At 32.2% G+C, this 18,497-nt stretch overlaps 1 protein-coding gene across 1 annotated transcript in view; it reads right to left on the reverse strand.

Moving 5' to 3' along the window:
* Positions 1 to 16,296, reverse strand: part of LOC148284976 (uncharacterized) — a 126,335-nt gene extending 110,039 nt beyond the window's left edge. Inside the window, exon 1 of the mRNA XM_088232059.1 lies at positions 16,152 to 16,296. Coding sequence (XP_088088185.1) covers positions 16,152 to 16,169 — 18 coding nt within the window. The 5' untranslated portion in view covers positions 16,170 to 16,296. The remainder of the gene's footprint in view (positions 1 to 16,151) is intronic.
* Between the last annotated feature and the right edge of the window lie 2,201 nt (positions 16,297 to 18,497).

Here is an 18,497-nt window from a genome sequence, read left to right on the forward strand (position 1 = left end):
TAAGATATATTTTGTCCCGATAAACTATTCAATAATAGTTTGTCATCGGGTGCTCAGACATTAGTTTTAATTAATAATCAAATAAGAAGAGTACAAACATAATACTGTATACGTATAAAATAATAAACATAAAAATAGTTTAAAGATTTTTTTTTTTTAAGTAAGAAAATAGAGTAAAATAATACAATTAAAAATAAAGAATAGTAATTTACTTAAATATATTTTAAATATAAGAAGAAGAAAAAATAGACACATATATAAATAGTGTGTGCTCATAAATGTAATCAAAACAAGAAAAAAAAATAATTAAACAAAGTAAAGTAAATTGAGAATTTCAATTCATATCTACAGAAAAAAAAAATAGTAAGAAAATTAAAAGTACATATTAAAATTAAGATTAAAAAATGTAAATGAAATATGAAAATGTATTATTGAATTTACTGAGAAATTTACTTGTGTTAAAAAAGCATTAAAATTTATAATACTACTACTACCATCACGCCATTTAGGCAGGCAGAGAAAATAGACCGCCACACACGTCTATCCTGGCATACATTCCTAGCTTCTTCCACATTCATACATCTTGTCACACATGCCCTTCGGTTCTGTCTGCTTTTGACATGACCAGACTTAAGATTTTGGTTTATCTGATCATGCCACGTCTTCCTTGATTGTTCTCGTCTCACTTTACCGTTCATTTTCGCTATATTCTTTCGTCGTCCATTCGTTCTACGTGACCAAACCATCTCAAAGACCCTTCTCAATATTATCAATTATCTTTATCAATCTTTATAATATTAACAAATTATAATAATAAAAATACGTATGTATATAGTTTTATTCCACGTTTATTTATAAATTTTTACCAGTGACCGGGATTTGTTGTGACTGACATCGTCAGACTGGTGGCAAACTAAACAAATTTCTATGTTATATACACAATAAATAAAAGTGAAATAAAACTATAAACTAATTTTTATTATTATAATTAAAATGCAGTTCCACCAAGAAATGTCAGTAGAAAACCTCAAATTTTAACAAAGTTTGAAGCTCGCATGAATACACTAAATTTCTTTGTAAAATTTTTTAAATGTGTAAATTTCTAAGGATAGATTTCTTACCTTTTATGCGCTCTGTAGCTGCAAGACGTGCTGGGACATTTATTTACTATACAGCGCCCGTAAGGGGATTTTCGCTAAAATGGCACTATATAAATTATCCAAATATATATAACAGATAAACAAAGAAACGAACAAAGCATCAAGCCGTTTCACCATAGGGGTAGGCAGAGAGGACAGAACGCTGTATCACTCTGTATTTCATACAGACCTCGCTTCCTCTACATTCATATGTATTATGTACGCGCGCCGATTATTCCGACTTTTAACATATCCATCATCAAACATTTGTTGAATTTGGTAATGCCTTGTTTCTCTCAGACTTCCTCGTTTTCTGCATCCATCAACATTCGCATCGTAAATCGTTTAAGCAGTTCTTTCGCTGTCCATTCGCCCCACATGTTCAAACCAAAGCAGCACTTCTTACTTGATTTTGACGATAATGCTTGTCTCTGCCGTACATAAAACACGAATCTCGACATTTGTACATAGTTTTACCATACATTAACCTGAGAGATCACATTTCGACAGCATTTGGCCTAATTTCACCCTTGCTTTTCTTATCCCAGACTTATAGCTAATAAGTAAATAAATAAATAAAAATATCTGAAAGATCCTGAAAATTTATCGCAAAAGAACAATAACATGGCACGCTGGAAATTTAATAGCATTTCACACTCTAAGGTAATTAAATTCACGTGCTAATGAAATTGAATAAAAATAGCAATAATTGTCATCACTAGCATGCAGTTAGTTGGCAGAGAATTTCTTACAAGGCGTAGTCGGTAGTAATCAAGTGGTGTGAGGTGTGAGTCACCCAAGCTATGACTGGGCGATGAAGCGTCACCTAAAGCGGGATCCGGCCCATGGCATTCCTACCCACGGAGAAACGTCAGCACTGCCAGAACTATACTCAGTTTGGGCAAAACCAAAAAATATTTCATATCATCTAAGTTTTAACGATATTAATTTTGTAACATTACAGTCGCTGGTCCTGCGGTATGAAACTTTCTCCGTCAGAAGTCCGAAACATTGATGGCGAGGTGGTGTTTAATTTAAATCCACATTTAACACTAGAGTACCCGCTTGTAAATGTTTACTCAATGCTCGCGAGGCCTACTGTAGTGAACGGTTTTTTACTATTTCGGGTATTTATTTAAATACTTTTTATGCACTAATCATGAATAAATACTTTTATTTAGAGATATCACGACATAAAGTTTTAACACAGAGAAAAATCTAATTTAACCTCCAATAGGAAAATATCACTTTTTTAAAACATTTTTAAAGTAATAAAGGTCTTTGAAATACTGCACAGTAAAAAAAAATTTTTTCGCTAATTATTAGTAGCATAAAAGATATTTTAAAAATTCGAATTTAGAATTCCCGCAAAAACCGTCATTCCTTCGGCCACGCCCCTAATACGTCACGATTCATGTTTATTTGTTTCTCGGCGTTGAATTTTTTTAGAACATCAAGAATCTTGACATCACAACAACCAAGGCCAAACACGTCGCGTTTTCTACGAACGTATTTTGAATGATTTTTTTTACATGTATGTATGAAAACTTTTCTCCACAATATCCATATTGAAAAAAAAAAATATTCTATCCATTTCATATATTTGAATCTGTATTCGAAGTATGTGATATTTCCCTATTCTAGAAACATGGTTAAAGAACATTATTTTTTTTATTATAAGAGATCAACAATCTTTTCAGTATAGCCAAATGTTTGCTCACTTAGCGTCTGCGTGGCACTGATTCTTAAGGTACATAATCTGTCCTTGAAGAATACACGGACGCTTAGCTCACAAATGCCCGCAGGTAAAAAAATATCGATGGTAGTGCAGCGCATATATTCTCAGAATTCGCAGTAATCCAACGTAAAATTCCTCGTGAATACGGCGCTGTATAAATAGCCAACTCTTATTCGTATCATAAAGTACTGCAGAGTTGATTCGATATTGTTATGTTGCGAGAATATACGTTGACAGAAGTGAACATGTAGAGCTATTTCTTTAAAGATTAGATAACTCCAATCGCTTTTAATATCTTGCCTTGGACAAAGTCTTTATATTATTTATCTGAACTGATACCGACAGCGACTGCGCACACTCAACTCGACTCAAGCTGACTCATATATTATTTTATAGGAAGAATTGTTTTGCAACTGCAGAAGTGCAGTTGTGGTCCTATGGCAGACTCACAAATCAGAGATTCGGAGCTCGAATCCTGTTCTACCGAAACTTAATTACAAATTTCTAGTGACCGACTGAAACGGGGTTTTCAGACGAAACTGAAACTTATTTATTTATATATACTCCCAGCATTTTAAGGATATATTTATGCATAGAAAATTACTATAAAGGAAAGTAGAAAGACACAATGGTATGTAGTAGACTTAGTGGGGGTGGAAGCGGGAGAGATGTGTTTATAATTGAATTTGATACAGTGATCGTTTGAAAGAAGACAACTTGTTATCAAAGAAATCAAGACTGGTATGTTTGTTGGCAGACCTAAGAATTCTGGGCATAGGGGAATGAAAACCACAGTTAGTTCTATGGTCATCGGGATGAAAGAGTAAGTTTTGTCTGAGGTTTCTAGTTGGAATATTTTATTTTACTGAGCTCAGTAGTTCAGGCGCATCAAAAAGTGAGATGAGAATTTTAAATAGGACTAGAAGGTCGGATTTATTTCGACGGTCTGAAGAGAAGATATATTTAAGCTAGTTTCTAACTCATTATACGTATATTGGTATCTGGATTAGCCAACCTCGAAAGCATATCTTTCTTAAAAATCAATTTTTCAATTACAAAATCATAATTTTTTTTTTTTTATGTAAACATCATAATATGGAGACCCGATTACAGAGGAATACTATAGGTGCGGGCTTTAAAGGTATTGATATTTTTGAAGTCAGTTGTGCTTCTGTTAATAAATCCAAGGAGTTTTAAGGATTTATTTATAAAATGTTATTGAAATAAGTCAAAAGTCACTTTAAAACGACAAAAATTGGGCGTTTTAGTTGTCAACCCTTACGAGTTCATTAAAATAAGTTTTAAATAAAATACTTAATGAAATAAGGCATAAATTTCACAGATCACATGTCACGAGCCAAAGGATGCACCCCGAGTACAGTCGAACGTAATCCGACACATTCCAATCGCAGGTTTCGGCTGAGCCGAATTTTCGACCAATTTTTGTCCGAAACTGGTCGAAGCCGAAACTTCGGTCGGTCACTACAAATTTCTATATTTCTGCAATGTTTTAACATCGATTGTTTTAAATTTTTGCAGCTTTTTATTTTACTCTCAAGTAAAAGAGCTGAAACCTCTTTAAAGATTCGAGGTTCTTTTGTTGGTATCTTAATAAATATTGTTTTTTTATGGAGGGAATTTATCGTAAAAATTCAAGATAAATGCAATTCTACCCACTGAAAAATGTGACAGATGACAGATCACAGGTTTACTCCAGCGTTATGGCGTTATTTTTATTATTCCATCCTTATTCTATCACTAGCCTAGGCGCAATTTTCTTCCAGGTTTATAAGTAAGGCCCTGAGCAAAGAATTGAGATCGGCAAGTGTACCTCCTAAATTTCTACAGCACAAAAAGTAAACAAATAGAGTATTCCTTAACATATTTTGGCGGCTATAATATAATAATAATAACAGAGCCCTTGAGGTGATTTTCACAAAAATGGCGCTATATAAATTATCCGTACATTATTATTATACGCTGGCCAATACGTTAGCCAGTCTAGTTTTTAATAGGCTGGCACGCACAGTGATACTGCACGACTCTACAACATGTGGACAGTTTAGCGATTTCGTTGCCAATACGCGCGCCAGCGTACTAAGATAAAAGGGATAACCGAGGGTAGCTATTGTACGTGAACCAGCGTCCGGTGCCTAGTAAGTTACCCAAACATATGGCTAGCAACTGGGCCTGTGATTCAGAGGGTTGCTTCCTGGTAGATGGTAGCTACGCATGTGTACCACACAAACCAAAGGATACTGAATATTGTTCCATCGGCTTCGTGTCCATTTTATTTCGTTAATTTACCACTTTAAATTTCTGATTCTAATTATTTTACATTAATATGAAACCGTGTGCATTATGTTTCATTTTTTGTCATATTGTGTGATATAAAAAAAATTAAATACGTGTATTTTTAAATAAACGTAAGTAAGTACACATTTAGTTGAAAGCAATTTAAAGCAAGAGAAAAATAAAAGATTCACAAAAAATGGCATTGATTTTGGTCTTCACAACAGTTTTCAAGGTAAACAAGTAAGCTTAGAAGAAATTTAGCGTGCATAAAATACGTTTTGAAGCGCATGTGTATTCAACTCGTTACAGAACGGTTTCAAATATGAAAGGTTGGTAAATCAAGTACTAATACTAACTAACCTTCGAAAATTTGCAATAATTTTTTCTATGGTTATATCGTGAAATATTTATTTTGTGGCAACACTAAAATATATCTGTCAAATTCTAAAATATATCTGTCAGAGTCTTCTCGAAAATGCTTGTCTTTTTCATTCGTTTTGTTTGTCTTTGTCTACCTAATAAAAGACAAATATAAAAAATTAAAAAACATTATTTCACGTCGCGCTTACCATAATTCTTTACTGTTTTAATTTTTTAGATAAAACCGCGTTTTAACTTTAAATATTAAAAACTGCTGTCATTCACGTTCTTATTTAGAACGGTAATCATGGTTTGTCTGAGAATGCATAAGATAGTATAAATCGTAATTTTACTTATCAATTTAATGTATAATATCCATGATTTTTAATTATTTCTTCATCATGAACGTCAATAATTATTAATTCTGGCATGGGTTCGTATTCTAATGAGAAGTCAAAATGTATCTTAAATTTTACCTACAAAAAAAAATTAAGTTGTCCATATGAAAAATAGAATATGTTGACAATTTTGTTTAAACTTGTTCAACAAGTTACCGTCGAAGAAACTTTGAATTTTCGCACAAATATACACATTTTCGTACATAAATATCGATTTTAGTTTATACCGACTCGATGTGTACCGATGAAGATAGCGTTTGTAATCGCGGCCCTGCGCCCGAATAACAATCAGAAATTAACAGTTATCTTCAATTTTATGTAATATATAAAGTAAAATTAAGTTTTCTGCATGAAAACTATAATTTTTTCATTTCGAGTTACCAAAGAAGATACTTTAAATTTTCATACAACTATGCTCATTTCCATACATAAATTTAGATTTTACTTTACAAACAGTCAAAGATAATACTGTTAACTTCCCATTGTAATCGGGGCCCTGATGCCGACCCATATAGTAAGGGGATGAATAAAATAAAAACGATAATAAAATTCAACGATACGATACGATCCCACTTGCTATTTAATGATAACGGACATTAAGATTAATTTTGGAGAGTGATTAAAAGAGCCTACTTTATTATTTAAAAAATTATGTAAATAGCATAATTCAGATACAGTGCGTCTATTTTCAATGGTAAAAAATACATTTTGTTTATCAGATTGGCTGTAAGTACAAAGCGTTTTATTGTTTTTATAATCTAGGTATTTTAAAAATTCTCGTTGAACATTTTCAATCCTTTCTATGTTTGTTATTATTATAAAGGTATTATCAACTATGCACAGCGTTTTTCATACATTTTCAAGCTATTTTTATATACGATAAATAATTCAATGTTCGTCTAGTCAGCGTTGCACTTGTAACGCCTTGGCCGGGAAATTCTCACTAAAGTAATTAATGGGAAATCGTTCGGATATAAAGGGGTCAACAATGGTTAATGTGTCTCACCCTTTACTACGGACTGCGGGTAGCGTATACAGTAAATAGTGACTTATCGTGGAATCAACTAGTAATTTACAAGCTGTGTGGTCAGGGTCGTCTGATGTCTGACATCTGACGTTTAGCGTTGTGACTTAACATTAATATCTCATTAACCCCTTTATTGCATTACACCATTATTTGCAATGTTTATGGTTTATTTTATTCTGATTTACATAGGATTTTTGCAGCTTATACACAACAATTAGTAAAAATATGATAATGAAATTTAAGTTTGTAAGTGAAAATTCTTGATGGAAGTTCATTGTAATTTATTAAAAAAATATAAGACGAGTGATAAAAAAAAAAATACTTAAACTTATTAAAATAGCATTATATCAACTCATTAGTTAACCCGACAAAATTTTGATAATGATCCTTAATATAAAAATAACTTTAGTCAATTTACTTACATGTGATTTTGAATTATCTATCCTTACCTCTGTTTTGTATAAATACATTGAACTCCTTAATAAAGATACCAGTCTCGAAGATGTCGCGAAAGCGATGAAACCGGTGACTGGATATTACAAATTCGTGGATTAAAGTATCACTCGTCTTTTATGTATATAATAAATATGATAATGATACTAGAACTAATAAAAAAATCCACTGCCTATTTAATACATAACACATAGGTCATAAATTATTTTTCTCCTTCTGGAGAGTTTACATAATCGTGTGTGCGCGACTTTTGTTTTCATATATGTGTATGTGCGTATGTGAATAAGTGTGTGAGGGCGCATATTTTTGCGCCATTGTCGATTAAACTAGTCAAACAATGAACATTTCTATGATTGCTTAGTTTTTTAAAAAAATACACATAAACGAAAAGGGGGCTCTTTAAAACGTTATAAATTTTAGCACAATATCTTGAACTAAAATAAGAGTGAAATTTATTGTAACAAAGAGGCATTAACAGGGCGTACGGTATGTCGTTGGCTGGTTTAGGCACTTTTTTTTTTATATTTTTTTATTTTATTTTATTTTATTTGGAAGTTCAACAAGAATACACAAAATACATACATTTTTTAAGTAAGCATTACTAACGTTCTTTATATATATTCTCAATTATAGAACTCCACCATCTTTCATAAATTATATAAAACAAGTGTGTAAATACGAGTATATTACACTTGTAATACTTTTTTTTCAAATTTGAGTAAGTAAAGAATTAAGATGTCTGCTTAGGCGAAAGTGATCGATAGTCAATACAGAAAAATAAAGCTAATCCAAGGAGATTTGAATTATACTTTTGAGCTTCATAAAAAGTCATCGTCAAAGACGAAAAAAAATGGAAAAAATTTGCAAATAAAAATATGAATTTAAACATTTTAATTGTATATTAATTCTCTTTCCTGAACATTTAAGCAACAGATAGGTAACTTAACATATTTTTTTTAAACACTCACATCATATAAACAAATTGATGCACAAGCGTAATTAAAAGAGTAAACGTAATCAGTGTTATAAATTATTTTAAATGACAAACTTAAGTTATTAAAATTGTTATCGAGTGAATAATTGAATTCAGTCAGTGCTCTGGGCTTCGCCTGGCGGTGGCGTGGCGTGGTATGGGTACGGCCGCGACCGTTTTACGAAGGGTTCTCTATTCGTGGAAGGGAAGTCGATACCCGGCCATACTGGGTACAGGGGAATAAAGGGCCGAAGGATAGGGGCTCCACCCCAGTCCCAGCGCGAGTACTGCGCCCCTGTTCTACCAGAACCCCAAGCCCCGACAAAACTGTATGAAGGATGAATATACACGACAACTATAATAACGCTTGCCCCCCCCTTGAAAATATAAATACTGCGTACTATAACGTAACGTAATGCAATGTGGATGAATCTCCGTAAAATATATAAAATTATATAAAATATATTTTGATAAGAGATTTAAAAAAAAATAGCAACAAGTATTATTCTATTGATTGATTTGGTGTTTATTTTGTAGAACTCCATATTTAAACTTACAATATTAGAAATCAAACACCGATTTGAGTCTACTGAACACTTTATTTTATTTTTACCTATTAAACACTTAGCCTCGCCCTTATCCATTGGTTTTTCCCTCAATTATGATTAATGTACATGCTATAGTTCATAAGATTATTTTTATTTTCTACTTAAGTACCTTGAATTATATAACTATACAAAGACATTCAATCCATAGAATCTTCACATTCGTTTGAAAATGCCCTAACAAGGCGAAACAATTGTCTCTTAAAGTACACCGCCGCCAACACATATTTCAATAATTTGTCTCACTCTGTTCCATTGCAATATTGCGTATTGTATATTTTTCAACTTATTTTAAAATGTACCTACACTTAAGATAATATTTAGTTTTATATGAATTATCCTTACACTGTATAATATTCACTAGTCTGAAGATGCCCATTAGAGGGTGAAAGCGCTAATTGGTCAAAATAAATAACTGGAAGTGTACCAAGTATTTTTTAAATTAATAACTTATATGTAAATATAAGTTATTACATCTTTACAATGGGATTCCATCAATAATTGTCAATAAATAATTTAAATGAAATAATTGTCACGAAGTTTTTATTTTTATATTTGTAAAAATAAAATAAAGTGTTCAGTAGACTCAAATCAGTGTTTGATTTCTAATATTATAAATATTATTCTATGAATGAAATTATTATATTTTTTAATTCTGTACAAAAAAAACAAAACGCCGCCTCCTTCGTTTAATGGCTTAGACGCTTGACCCACGCACGGAAGGTTCTGGGTTTGATTCCCTGTGAGAACACAAAAAAAAAAGATTTTACGTATGTATTCCAAACCAAAACACCAATATATTTTCAAAGAAAATGCCCAATATTCGCATGCATTAATATTTATTATTTTGTTTGGATAAATTATACAGTACCATCGTTGTGAAAATCACCTTAAGGTCACTGAACAGAAAATAATTATCCCAGCACGTCTTGCAGCTACTGAGCGCACGGACAGCTGGAATTCTAGACCCCATTTACAAAATTTTGGTATGTATTTGATAGTTGATAACATTTACGTATTAAAGCTATATTACCAATCGTCTCGCATCTACAAAGCGCATGGACGAGTAGAATTCTTTCAACTCAAAATTATATCAATAAATTTACAAATATAAACATTGAGCAGAATAGTAAAACAACATATATATCTTTGGTGTAATGGTAAAACCCTCTAAATGACAAAATGGCTTTATCAACTGGTAACATCTGCTAAATCTTCCGAGGTTTAGTTTCAAAGTTATCATGTATAAACACAAACACATACTTTCTTTAATTTTTTAATGTTTTCTGGTGAAATCCATTATTTTCATTTACCAGTTTTTTTTTTTAAATATAATCCATCGAAACGAAAAAAAAAACTAAGATGGTTTCATGAATATGTATCATGTTTGAAAGATGTTGGAAAAACTTTTGTTGATTAAAAAACACAAAGCGATTTTTCACAGTAAAGTCAATAATGCATTTAGAGGGTTTTACCAGTATACCGACAATATACAAAGATTACGTGAAAATATAATATTTAATATAAATATAAAACTATAGTAGTATGATAACTAATAATGACATAAAGTTTATTAATTTATGCATTTAAATCATTTGATTTGTTTACCGAATTTATTATACTCGTATTATAGTACGTATTTCAAGTTTTAAGGATACGAGAATTTAATAACTTTAAGTATTTGCAGATTTGAATTTTTACCGTTTTAGGTTTATACAGTTTTATAACTTATCAAAATCTTCTACTGTCTAATAGTCAAACATTTTTTTACGCATAATATACGAACTGTATTCTATACTAAGGCATTGCAACTATCTTAGTAGAGAAAACATCCCTTTTTTTGTACCAATAATAAACAGTTCGGTTAAAAAAAAATGGTTAGAATTATTGTAACGAAAGCCCAATAAGTAGTTCTTAAGCACACATTTTAAGAACGTTATATATATATATATATATATATATATATTTGGATAATTTATATGGCGCCGTTTTTGTGGAAATCACCTCAAGGGCGCTGTACCATAAATACATATCCTAGCACGTCTTGCAGCTACAGAGCGCATGGACGGTTGGGATTCTTGTTTCTCGTCTCCAGTTATGATAAATAGGAGCTAGATTTCACGTCTTGCAGCTACAGAGCGCGTGGACAATAAGAAATCTAGCCCCTATTTACATTTTTATTTTTTTATTCGACAATGAAGTCTAGAGTTTTAGTGATATTTTAAAAATTAAATAAAAAACAAATTTATAAAAATAGAAGTTAGATAACAACAAGTCTTGCAGCTACTGAGCGCATGGACGGTTGGAATTCTAGTTATGTTCCTTCAGTCATGATAAGTATGTGCATATTTACATTTTATAAATCGTTAGCAAAAACATTGTGTTTTAATCTAAAATTATGTAATATCCAATATTTCAAAGTTAAACTTAGTTTTTAATTCTGCACCATTTTATTTTTGTATAATTTAATAACCAACTTGTTTCGGCAAAACCACCATGTTATTCAGAGTTAATTACAAACTAACATATTGTGTTTTGCCCGCAACTAGTTGGTTGTTAAGTGGTACATAAAAATAAAAATTATTAATTTTCAAATATTGAAAAATAATAATCCATAAAGTTAGTGCTTCAAAAACTAAAAATAAAGTTTATGTAATTACTTCAGTAATAAAACCAACAAAATGTAATTAAAATATTTTACAATTTCCTACGATTGTACCGAATTCGTTTTGACTAGTAGAGGTAATGACTACAGATCTAAAAAGTGGAAAAAATACTCAAGACAATGGCGAGTCTTAGTACACTTCGTTCTACGATCAAATAGTTTGTGAAATCAGTTGTAAGGTGAAATGTCGAAAGTTAGGAATACGTTTTTATTATTAAAATACTAAACAAACCATCACGCCGTTTCCCCGCAGGGGTAGGCAGAGAGAATAGAACGCCATATAACTCCATCTTTGCATACAGACCTCGCTTCCTCTACATTCATACATCTCATGCACGCACGCCGATTATTCCTACTTTTGACACGTCCATTTTCAAGTATTTGATAAACTTGATCGTGCCATGTCTTTCTCTGCCTTCCTCGTTTTCTGCATCCATCAACATTCGCATCGTAGATCCTTTTAGCCGTTCTGTCGCTGTCCATTCGCTCTACGTGTCCAAACCAACGCAGCACCCCTTTCTTGATTCTGTCGATAATGCATATCTCAGCCCAACACAGTTCACGGATCTCGACATTTGTGCACCTATCATACATCGTTTTACCACACATTCGCCTGAGGGATCGCATTTCGACAGCATTTAACCTACTTTCATCATCATTTTTCCTATTCCATACTTCGCTCCCATACATTGAAGTTGGCACTAGAACTACATTGTGAACTGCTAGTTTAGCCTCCTTAAAATACTATAAACATTAAAATTTAATTTTGTTTATGTCTATGACAGAAATCGACAATAGCCATAAATATTGTTTCGAACATACATTGAATAGCAGGATATCAATCATTAAAATAATAGCGTTCAATCTTTGACTGGAACCTTTGAAGTTACCACAGTTAAAAAAAATATCTGTATCTATGAATAAAAATGGATATTTTTTTTGAAGTTGAGTACCTATCCACTACCCACCGATGTATTTACATAAATATGGAGGTTTACCTTTAGTAAAGGGTTGAAAATGTTTAGGTATTAAAATATTGAGAGTTCCTTGTAATATTATTATTATTATAAATTATTCATACAGCGCCATTATAGTGAAAATCACCTGAAGGGCGTTGTACAATAAGTATCCTAACACGTCTTGCAGCTACTTAGCGTATGCACGGTTGGGATCTAATTCCACGTATTCATTTATGAAAGAATAAAAAAAAACAGATAGGGACTAGATTACAGCACATTTTGTAGCTACGTAGCGCATGGACTGAATGTAATCTAGATTATTAAGTTTATACATTTTTATTATATAAGAAGTATTGGGTTTTGATTTTTATAGAAACAGTTGGAATATAATATTTTTGGTTGGATTCCGAAAAATTTGAAAAAAATACTAGGAATTTTATTCTGAAGAGCGGGTTAATCTAGCGATAGCATTCAATGAAGCCAGAATTATTTATACAGAACTTTGAAGAATCAAAAGGACTCGATTCATAAATTGAATAAGGAGCATGTGATCATAATTATAATTTAAAGATGACAGTCGCGGACGACGGGGTTGTAGGCGTACGAGAAGAACTCGATTGGTAATTTTCATCGTAAAGGGTAACAAATCATAATGGGTTTCCACGACCTTCCACCTTTCCTGTTAGTGGGAGACTGTCAAAGCCGGAAAAAATGTTCTACGCTTGGGAACGCCCCCGAAAGCTTGGTGAGTTGTCATGGAAACGGCGAGGTTTTACCTCATACTGGACCTCAACAAAATACGTACCTATCAACGTATTATAATATTGCTGGAACATAAAACCGGCACCTAGCTAGCTGACTGGCAGGTTTCCAATCGCCCGCGCTATAACAAACATACTGCCATCTCGCTTATTCCGCATTTTCCAATCTGTACGAGGGAAACGGCGTTACGGGAGTAAGTCTTTGTTCAATCAAATAAAGGAGTTTCCAAACACCGCATGAACCGAGATTCGACGCGCCGCTCGCTTCTTTCTCTTTCTGGCGCTCGTGTTGCGATAGGAGGGGAGCTGGACGCACTTCGTGGATAGAGCCCGACGTTCACAGACACGGCAAATGTGAGCTGGCGCCGTCCCCCTCCATCGCTATGATGGGTCTTTACTACGACATCACCTTGTATGTGCGTTACGTATTTTATTTCTATTAAAATTATGTAAGTTTAGAAAAGAGAAAAAACAAAAAAACATTTTCAGCACTGTTTTCTCTGGACTTATTAAACGCTCAATGTAATAAAAGATGTAAAAATAGAATAATTTGCTTACATTTTTGAAACAATAAATTAATTAGGAAATATCAAAAACTAAATCAAGCTTTAAAAGTGAAACCAATTAAGATAATAGGAAATACTACACGTTTACACCATAAAAAAAACAACAACATCAGTATTTTGTGTACCATCAAAACAATGTCATAATATTTGTAGTTGAATTTTGTAATACATTTTATTTGCATAACTGTCTTTGTGAGTAAATTTCCCGATTTTCAAAGCGCTCGATATTCTTCTAACGTAAACAACGCGGCATAAATGAACTTGGATCTAGAACATGTTTTTAAAACTGTGTTCATGTTCTATTACAGGAATATTTTTCGAAATAAAGTTTTAATATTTTGAATTGGTCCAAATTTCACACCCTAGGCCCTAGGGAATCATAAAGATTAACAAATAACGTCAGAAATGGAGAATGTTTTCCATCTCTGTGGTAATTTATTACTTACATATCTGTTGCTTGGATCTGGAAGGGCCAATGTCATATTTTTCTCACCACCATTTTGTAGAGGATCGATGTCAATTATTTTTATATATTTTTACATGACTATTTTATGCACACATACATGTGTTGTCATGTTTTTTTATTAATCTTTGTTTTTAAAGAAGTAATACTACTCTCTTATAACGATTTATGACGTTGAACCTTATAGATCCAAGCCACATATATATCTTCTTAATTAAAGTAAGAATATAGTACTAATTTTTTATTATACATTTCATTGGATATATAAAATAAACGCCGATTTTGTTTCAACTGAAACCAATGCAAATGTTTTTTTTAACAACATTCACAAATTTTAATATTCAAATATATTGTAGACAAGTATGTCTAGTGTCTTCGAATGTTTAATAAACCTATTTTAATGTGTTAGTGCCTATCGGTGAACCAAGTAAACATTTTTTTTTTACTTGTGTAGGCACTCATATTTGAATGATTTATGTAAGAACTTTTTGTTATGCAATCATAATAAAACTTTTTAATGATTCGAATAGACTGTACATAATTCAACCCTAGACATATTTTACGTACAGAGCGTAAATAAGCAAATGGTAACAACCCTTTAACTTACATATTAGTTTTCTTCAAACTATTTTCCGTCTCTTTTGAGATAGTGAATCCACTGTGATTTAAAAAAAATATTCTTCAAAAGTAAAAACTAATATTTAATTTACGTCTTGGAAATGTTATACCTCTGTATAATTTGTACGTTTGAAGGCAGCTGTGTACTAGAGTGAGCGCCCACAATATCCCGCTGTCGCGGAATAAACGATTGTAGGCGAAATACAAGACAGCGCTGAGCCAGCGGAGGGGTTAGGAGGGGCGCGGCGGGGGGACTGAAACCCGCTAGAATTTAAAACTCAATAGAAGAAAACAAAACATGTGCGACATTACTGCTCCCCGCCAATCACATGGCCGGCCGTTTGACAGATCGCTGATATCGGCGGGAAATGATTGGGGCGAAAACAAATCTTAAAAACGTCAACAATATTCTGTCAAATTTGGAACGGTTTCGAAACAAGTGAAATTTTAAGAGAGCGTTCAATGAACACTTTTTACAATAACTTTTTCAAACACACAAAGAAAATATTTTTATAAACATGTATGTTTGAAAAAAATATAAACGACCAATTTTAGACAATGAATTTCTAAATTAATCGATTCAAAAACGTATGTAGTCTGTACTTAAAGTTGTATTTTTTTACAAGATATTTGAAATTGCCTTAAATGTCAAGGGTCAACATTTGATGCAAAAAAATGTATTTTAGACTGAGATTAGGCTTTAATTGTATTTTAGGTTTCAAAGGGATTATAAAGGTAACTTAAGTACATATATATGAATACTTTTTAAAGAAAAAAGCAAATTGTTGAATTTGACTTTCCATTTTTTTCAATGGCAAAGTTCTATTAGTAATTATTGGAGTGATGGGGTAATTAAAAAAAAAACTATTACTTGAAAACAATTATCGGTAGTATCTTCTAATATAATTACTACTTGATACAATTTTTTGTGGAGTTTCATATTATTTTTAATTGATCGTTTAGAAATAATAAATTCTAATTTGAAACGCGGAGATACTTTCTGCCGTTTTATATTTCAAAGTAGAGAAATACAATGAAGTAAAAAATCGGATGATTCAGTTTTCGAAGGAAAAGTGAAATAAATAGTTAATTCGTTGAAATTGTGGTTACGGGTTGAAAATATCGACTTACCTGTATATCACCCCACATTGTTATCAGTTATCACCATGAGGAAACATCGTTCCGAAATAAAAGCATGACCGAAGCACAATTGACACACGCGAACTGTCAAATTTGAAACGTACACTTCCGAGCGTCACACGTCTTACGAACTTTACAGCGATCGCCATACTAAAGTGCGGTAAATTTCCAATGTATGGAAGATACGACGTTTCAGAGTCGAGCGCTAGCGCCTGAATCGAGACCGGTCCGCTCGGCAACCATCGGGTTATTCCGGATACTCGGCTCCGCGCAGAAACAGTTAAAATACGGGACAGCCCGAAAGGTATTTGTAAAAAGAGACAACTGATATGTATTTCACAAAATTGAACATATACAAGCATCGCGTATTTTGTTGTGCGATGTTACTAGATTCTGGGTAAGTTATTGTGTAATCTAGGCGGAATATACGAAGCTTCGATAGCAATTCACCGCTGCCCACCTGCGTTTAGGTGAAAAACATCCCTGAACGGAGTCCAACCTAAAATTAAATTCCAACAGAATATCATAACGAGTCAATATTGTCCGCAATTCTGTATTAATACAACGCATATTAAAACGAGAATCATCTTGCGTAAACTTCATATGGAAAATATCTGAGAATACTTAGCTGATTATACTTCGCCGTCCTTATCTCGCGATAACCTGGGTGGCTGTGTTTTGAAAAAAGCGCCATTATGGTAATGCGCATTCCCGCTCATTGAACGCCGATAGTCTTATTGTAAATTCTGAACGCAGGGTAAATTTGAAAAGGGCGCCGAGCGCGGATAAGTTTGACAGCTGAAATCATCTATGGTCAACTGAAAAGATTTATTCGCTCACTAGTTGCGCGCTTCATAAAAAGTTTTTTTTTTTTTTATTGATATTTGAAGAAAATAATAACCTTATTGATTGCGAACATTCATGATACAAATGGTGAATTAAATATGAAAAAACGATGAAAAGCAACTATTTTTGTGTTATATTTTTGGATAGTATTTTAAACCGGTTGCGGGATAGATTGAAGATTTTAAGTCAAGAATATGTCAATTATGCGTAGGTATTTGTTTATAGTTTATCTGTGTCCAGGCGGATGATGAATACAGTTCTTAGTGTGAAATAGAAGCAGAACCCTGGACGAGTGTTTTCGACTTGATGACTACTCTCGGGTATAAATTCTAATGAACGAAATCAAGCGGAGATAAATCCGTCTTGCAGTGTAGTGGTTGGCGCGTTCCCCTATAAAGCTTGTGTTCGATTCCTAACAAGGTGGACAAAAAACATTGATTTTAACCCTCTGGCTGCTAAGAATTTTATCGAGAACCTCATCAGAAATACTGTTATTTATTTAAATTTTTGAAATCGTAAGGAATACGTTGTTTTCCAAACACACTACTGTTTTTAAAATTTAAAACTAATTCCAAGAAAAATCTTTTGTTTCATTTATCGCTAGTTCACGTACAATGGAGTAAGCAAGATAGACAATACCTGCCGAAATTTCGATCACCTATCACATCGTCATGCAGTGGTTGTAAACCCTTTCCTACTTGTAAATGAAAACAAACCTTTTATAAAAATGATTCTTGCACTGCGAGGCGCATCATTTTGATCGTAATTTTTTAATCCACATTATTATCTTCGTTTTTGTTAATTATTAATTTAAACGTTGAACATTAATGAAAATCTTTGAACCTCAATTGCAAATTCAAATTTACGATTCGACGTTTTTTTTTAAACGTTTTTTTTGTTCGCAGCTACTTAATTACTTTTGAATAACTTTGAATTATTTTGGTATTTTATTTTCTTCATTTTATAAAACTAATCTGGTCCATATAAATCCATTAGCGATTTTATGTTAAATAGGCGCTATCAGGTTTTAGTGGGTTTTTCTGTTAGTGCCTATTTCGATTTTTGTTAAAATTTTTGCCAGTTTAGGTATCTGTTTATTATTACAATTAATATTTTGTTGTTATTATTGTACTTATATTTTTGTTGTCTATTGTTTGTATCTATATTGTTATTAATAATAATAATAATTATAGATAACTTATAAAGCGCCATTTTGGTAATATAATACCTCAAGGCCGCTTTACAAAGTGATTATATAAAGATATAAATTTAATTGTAACTTTTTGATTTAAGAAAAATAAAAATGAATCCTTTCTGTTTGTGTTGTTCTTATGTTTATTGTAAATTAATGTAACTTGTTTTTGGCCGATGTTATAAAGTTTTGATAGAAGGCCCTAATAAAGGTAAAAAAAAACACATTTTTTAAATACCGTAGTTGTCAAAAATACTTTTTGTTTTTAATGTTTAATTTAATATTTTTTGCAAGTGGAG

This window comes from Micrasema longulum, unplaced genomic scaffold (genome assembly GCF_059751315.1).
Source record: "Micrasema longulum isolate JH-2025_06_02 unplaced genomic scaffold, ASM5975131v1 h1tg000072l, whole genome shotgun sequence".
Lineage (NCBI taxonomy): Eukaryota > Metazoa > Arthropoda > Insecta > Trichoptera > Brachycentridae > Micrasema > Micrasema longulum.